The 4,767-nt window shown below is 43.6% G+C and overlaps 1 protein-coding gene across 1 annotated transcript in view; it reads left to right on the top strand.

Annotated features, from left to right (window-relative positions):
- Positions 1–1,642, top strand: part of miip (migration and invasion inhibitory protein) — a 10,096-nt gene extending 8,454 nt beyond the window's left edge. Inside the window, exons 2-6 of the mRNA XM_008290119.1 lie at positions 309–457; positions 985–1,090; positions 1,163–1,274; positions 1,348–1,427; positions 1,509–1,642. Coding sequence (XP_008288341.1) covers positions 309–457; positions 985–1,090; positions 1,163–1,274; positions 1,348–1,427; positions 1,509–1,642 — 581 coding nt within the window. The remainder of the gene's footprint in view (positions 1–308; positions 458–984; positions 1,091–1,162; positions 1,275–1,347; positions 1,428–1,508) is intronic.
- Positions 1,643–4,767: the final 3,125 nt, after the last annotated feature.

Raw genomic sequence — 4,767 nt, 5'->3', positions numbered from 1 at the left:
TTCACATTAAAGGCAGCAGCTGGTTGTGTTCAGTCACACTTTAGTTTCAGATGCACACCCAGGCTGCCTAACAGCCTGCATTACAGAGCAGTTGCTCTTTATTTGAAGGGGGAATAAGAGACTTCAAATGTGCCCACAGTTAGCTGGAGGTCCTTCAGTGCTGTTAGCTTCATCTCAGGATGGCTTTGACTTTAGTTTATAACTTTGGTGTCATGATAAGATGACAGATGCAGTTGAAAGTTCACTTTTAGGTCATTATGTGTCCTCAGAGTAGGCCTGATTACTGGTTTCCTCTTTGTCTCCATCAGATATCTGTGAGACACAAACAGACATCCAGCAGACTGCTGCACCACCGACATCCAACCACGGAGGAGGAACTGCTGAACGTACATCAGACCTCCTCACAGGCAGCCAGAGACGTCCTCCAGTCGACGGCAGCAGACTACGTGACATGGAGGTACTCGGCACCAAGTCCGGTCCAGTGAATCACGGCAGAGGAGCATCAGCACCACCCTGACCTGATTCCCTAAATCTGAGTTACTGTGTCTTACAAAGGGGAAAGTTATGCGTCCCAAACTGAAGATGCATTCGTCCTCATGGCAGGATGTCTTTGTCTCCACCGCACATGCAGTTTTTTTCATTTTAAAAGAAGCTTTGCAAATGTCCCGCTACCCCAGAACATTTGAACATAATTCAGTTTCCTTAAAGCCAAACTATTGCAGCATTTGTCCAATATTTATGTTGTTGTTCAACGCTTTTCCACCCAGTAATGAAGTCAGAAGGACAGAAATTTTTCAGTAAATATTAAACTTTGGACCCACCAATGCCACATATTAAAACTGACACTGCTCTGAGGACAAATGATGCTGCACCTCTCTGACACTAACAACATGCTGTGTATGCAGTCACTCGATCTAAACATGTGAAGTAAAGCATGGCTGAACTGGAGCATCCAGACCACTAACATGTTGTTTGCTTTTCCAGAAGGAGGCACAGAGTCGAGCCACATTGCCGTCCGATGACCATGATGACGTACCGGCCTCCAGCAGGCATCATGTGCAGCCCTTACTGGGATATGACTGGATAGCAGGTACGCCTCATTGGTCTGTCTGTCGCATGTAGTCATCAAATGAACCACTAACGCTTGTTTTCACCCTGTTAGGAGTCCTGGATGCTGAGGACTCTTTGGTGGAACGATCTGACGAGTTCTTCAATGATCTGCACATGTTTCGATCGCTGAATAAAGACGAGTGTGTCCACAGCGGACAGACGGAGTGAGTTCCTCTCACTGTACTGAATGATATCGCGTGGCATCATTAAATGACTGTTAATGGACTCTCCTCATAGATTTTCTGAGGAGAACCGTCCAGTCCCACCACTGCTAACAGACGAGGCCGACCCAGAGGCCCACGTGGACACTCATCAGTGTAAGAGGTGTCATCCATCAGAATACGACACTTCTTTGATGACAGCTCCACTAACACTCTGCTTTCTCATCTCCTGTCCAGGTACGTTCTCCTACAGGATCAACAGCAGACTGTTCCCCGTCCTGCTTCACTCTCAGGAGTGCTGTCCTGTGTGCAGAAAGCACAAATCCTGCCACCCTCACACGGCTGCTGAACCGGCTCTGATCAGGTACTGATGCCGTGCACTTCAGCTGCCTGTAAGAACCACTGATGAGCAACGAAGCGCCTCACCGGCACTGAAAGACGTTCTCGGTCCATTCATCTGCCGTGCTATGAACACAGGAGGCCACAGATTACTGGCTGCAGCTCAGACCTTAAACTTGTGGTGTTTTTACTCTCTGTACTAATACTGCTCCTTGCTTTACTCGTATCTTGCAGCCATAATGTACCAGCTATGGCACGAATGAACATTTAAACAAAAGGCAATAAAACAACCACGTCCTCTGGGAGTTTCCATTTAAACAACAGTTTCTAATAACTGTAGTAATATTATAGTTTATTGCATTTAATAGCAGTTTTCCCTGTTTGATAGTGATTCATACGTGATCAGCTCTAGTCGCACTGATGGGACAAACTCTTAAACTCAGCAGTGGTCTATGTTGATGTGTGACAGTCTTTTGAAAATTCCCCGTAAAAGGTGCTTTACATCTTTAAAATCACTGGAAACCACGAGTGGGTGATGTGGGTGAAGGTTCCCACAGCTGAAGTACTTTTATGTCATCAGTTTATGCAACAGGCAGTTTTAAAGAAATTCAATTGAGAACCTTTTTTTTTTTTTTTTNCAGCTGAACCTGCTGAATAGTGAACATAAAAGTGCTCAGCTCGAAGTTTATTTGCTATATGAAGCCGTACAAACACAGATTTTAAGGATGAATCAAATGCATATCTACTATGTGTACAATGAGAGTAGAGAACTGGACATTCACCTCTACAGATAGTTTTACCCTCATATCGCTCATTGTTTCTCTTTTATGGCCACAACCTTTCTGTTTTGGTTTGAAATCCAGCAGGCAGCTGTTTTCTGCCAGAAGATTCTTGCTAAATCCGTGGCAGGTACCTGTCCAGCGCCAAAACAGATTTGCAGAAAAATGTAGCAGCTAGTAAAACAATGTTGGACTGAAAATGCACCAGAATTCCTGAAGCACGGATCCAAATGCTGTCCATTAGCGTGTGCTAAGTTTGTGAGCTACTGCTTGCCAACACATTTTCCATATTAGCGTCGCAGCATGTTGCGATGCCACCAGATGGCCGAACACATCAGGTAATCCAGGTTTACATGCAGTCGTGTCCAAAAACGCTAACCTGCGTCTATGTTGGATGGAAATGTTGGATAAACACTAACTGAGTCTCGACTGAGCTCTAAATGGAGCCACTTATTGGGCTTTTATGAAGCTTGTTCTGGTCTGTTGTTTTGAAAACTTTCAGAGAAGTGTTAGTTTAACTACATTTATGACTGAGGCCAGTGCTGCAGCACAATGTGTTGCTAATACTGTACAAAACATATAAAGATCAATCACTACTGCAAACTACAATATTACACACATATGGTTACATGAATACCTCTCTGACAGCATCACAGGCTGAAGATGAAGATGTTCTGAGTGACTTGTGTCCCTCCTGACATGAAGGAGCCTGAAGTGGATTTTTTTCTGACCATGTAAAGGCATCAGTCTGTCGGCGAGCTGCACAGTTAACATGTCGTGAAGCCTCTCAACGTTTTAACTTATTGATCATGAAAATAATGAGCTTGAACTGTGGCATAAAGGCTGTTGATGTGAGCCTTGCTGAGCAGAAACCTCAGGCTTAAGTTTAATCACATAGCTCTGAAGTCTCCTCTGAACTATCTGGTCGTCCTTTTGCTTTGTTTCCTGTTTTCTTTGAAGCTCAGGTGGCAAAGTTTAGGCTCAGCTGAGCTTTGAAGGCTTCTTACAGCTTTAATATCCATCTTGTGTGTTTGTTTCCTTGAGCTTTAGTCTGAATTATTTACCATATTGCTTCATTTATTAGTGAGACTTAGCTAAGCTCAGGTTTAGTTCAGGTCTTTGACACACGCCGTTATGGTTTTTGAAAGGCTTTATGAGTGAATTAGACCTGATGTAGACGTATTTTATATTTTACATTGTTCATCCTACTCCTCCTTATTAACCAGGAATGGAAAGAAATGTGAGTACATTTAATCAAGTGCTACATAAAATGATGTTTTGACATATTCAGTGTGGAAAAAAAATAAATGAAAAAAAAGCCAGATTCACATTTTTGCAGGTTTTGCTGCGTGTCGCTGAAAAAGCTTTTTGAAGGAAGGACTTTACTCACGATGCTAAAGAATGAAGTTGGTAATGCTGAACTTCTAGTTGTAGTTTTTGATTTTTATGTTTGTTATTTTCAATAAATCCAAATGAAGCTGATTTTGGTCACAGTATTTTCTGCTGTCATCACTCAGCCCTGCATCCGTTGTTCCCAAAGATAGAAAAATAAAACTAAAGACCAGATAACCTCCTAAAACAACTGCAGTTTCTCTGTGAAGTCATTCCAACAGGATTAATCAGAGTATTTGCTGGGACTGATTTTAAACTTATTTTGTTTGTTTTGGTTGCAGGATGTGGGATTTATTTAAAAAACAATAACTACAGTTTCTCTGTTCACACGTTAAGAAAGCACATCTTATTCAGTTTAACTACATGAGTGATAGATTTTGTGGCTGTGGGCTGTCAGGGCGGCCCTCACCTGGAGCTCCCATCACAACAACGTTCCTGTAGAACGTCGTCCAGAGAAGATTCAGAGGACAGAAAGTACCTGCTCTGGGGGAGGTACTTCTGAGCAGCACTGTGTGGCTCTCTATGCTGATTGGTTAAACCTGAAGAAGACAACAAGTCTTTGATAAAGTCCAGCAGCAGCCTTCTGCTCTAACATCAGCATCAGCGAAGAAAAATCTGTCATGAAGGCCGACATCAGGAAGCTCCACTGACCTGCTTCCTACATGTGTGACTTATGTCGAGTAGCTGCTGTCTGACCCTACAGTGAACGGCCAGCAGAGCCAGTCAGGGAGAGGTTCCTGGAACGTTTGTGTTGCCACCTACAGAACCTAGAACCACCTCCGGAGCCTAGAACCACCGCCAGAACCTAGAACCACCTACGGAACCGAGAACCACCTCCGGAGCCTAGAACCATCTACGGAACCTAGAACCACCTACAGAACCTAGAACCACCTTCAGAACCTAGAACCATCTACAGAACCTAGAACCACCTACAGAACCTAGAACCACCTTCAGAACCTAGAACCATCTACAGAACCTAGAACCAC

The sequence above is a fragment of the Stegastes partitus genome, unplaced genomic scaffold (assembly GCF_000690725.1).
Source record: "Stegastes partitus isolate 25-593 unplaced genomic scaffold, Stegastes_partitus-1.0.2 Scaffold14, whole genome shotgun sequence".
In the NCBI taxonomy this organism is placed as follows: Eukaryota; Metazoa; Chordata; class Actinopteri; family Pomacentridae; genus Stegastes; species Stegastes partitus.
This window is presented reverse-complemented; position numbering and strand designations above follow the sequence as displayed.